The sequence below is a fragment of the Opisthorchis viverrini genome, assembly GCF_000715545.1.
Source record: "Opisthorchis viverrini unplaced genomic scaffold opera_v5_5042, whole genome shotgun sequence".
Taxonomy (NCBI): Eukaryota; Metazoa; Platyhelminthes; class Trematoda; order Opisthorchiida; family Opisthorchiidae; genus Opisthorchis; species Opisthorchis viverrini.
Window position 1 is genome coordinate 1 of NW_008757880.1, and position 849 is coordinate 849.

The 849-nt window shown below is 48.1% G+C and overlaps 1 protein-coding gene across 1 annotated transcript; it reads left to right on the top strand.

Annotated features, from left to right (window-relative positions):
- Window positions 1-259: 259 nt before the first annotated feature.
- On the top strand, window positions 260-766 carry T265_16124 (hypothetical protein; the record flags this gene model as incomplete). The annotated part of the gene is made up of 1 exon (XM_009179643.1): window positions 260-766. A coding segment is annotated over one exon (507 nt), but the record flags the coding sequence as incomplete, so codon positions are not given.
- Window positions 767-849: the final 83 nt, after the last annotated feature.

Consider the following 849-nt stretch of genomic DNA (forward strand, 5'->3'; position numbering starts at 1 on the left):
CTGGATTGACTGCTATTTAGAAGAACACGTTGAGGCAGGCCAATTAGTTGTTAGTTTCTCCAAGGGTTGGCTGGTACAGCTAGACGATCACAGGGTTCTTCTGTTATAAAGCTAATATTAGGTGCAGCTTTTCGTTCTCTGCGATTTTCCATCACCTCTCTCACTTCTTAGTTCTTTTTTAGTTTTAAGGGGATCTTGTGCAGGGTTTTGCTTTGATGTATATATAGATATGTACTACACTGTTTATTTTGCACTACAGACAAACGACACAGACAGTACAACGCCAGTCACCAAGGTCACAAACCCGGAATGGCCGAAGCTTGGCGAAATATCCTTGGAAAACTTAGGTCTACTGAATCGTTTGACAACCGCTGCAAGCATTGTATGTCGTCGTCCGACAAGTGAAAGTTCCCCGGTTCACTCAACCGGTTCTGTGGAGATTCCTTTTGATTCCTTTTTCTCTGCCACCGGTTCTGCAATGACTGCTAGAGAAGAAGCCGAAGAATCCAAGGAAGCTCAGCTCGGTCTCCTTCGTGCTTTGTCGAACAGTGAGTTTGATGAGACGACGTCGTCGAGACCGGTGACTCGTGCCACGCGGCCAAGTGAAGATGCGGCATCTGCCCGAGATCCGTCGACTTCAGAATTACTTGCCATGGCTGCTGTCACCTTGGCGCAATCATTCGAACGTGGGGCCGACACCCTTGACTGTTCCGACAAACTGGTGCCGTGTCAAAGTCGGGCTGGACGTCTTCGGGGGAAGTGGTAGGTCGTCTGTTTGACATTCGTTTCAACCACCATGTACTCTGTTTACCTAGAACCAGGTTAGCTCATCTGATTGGCTGCACGAAT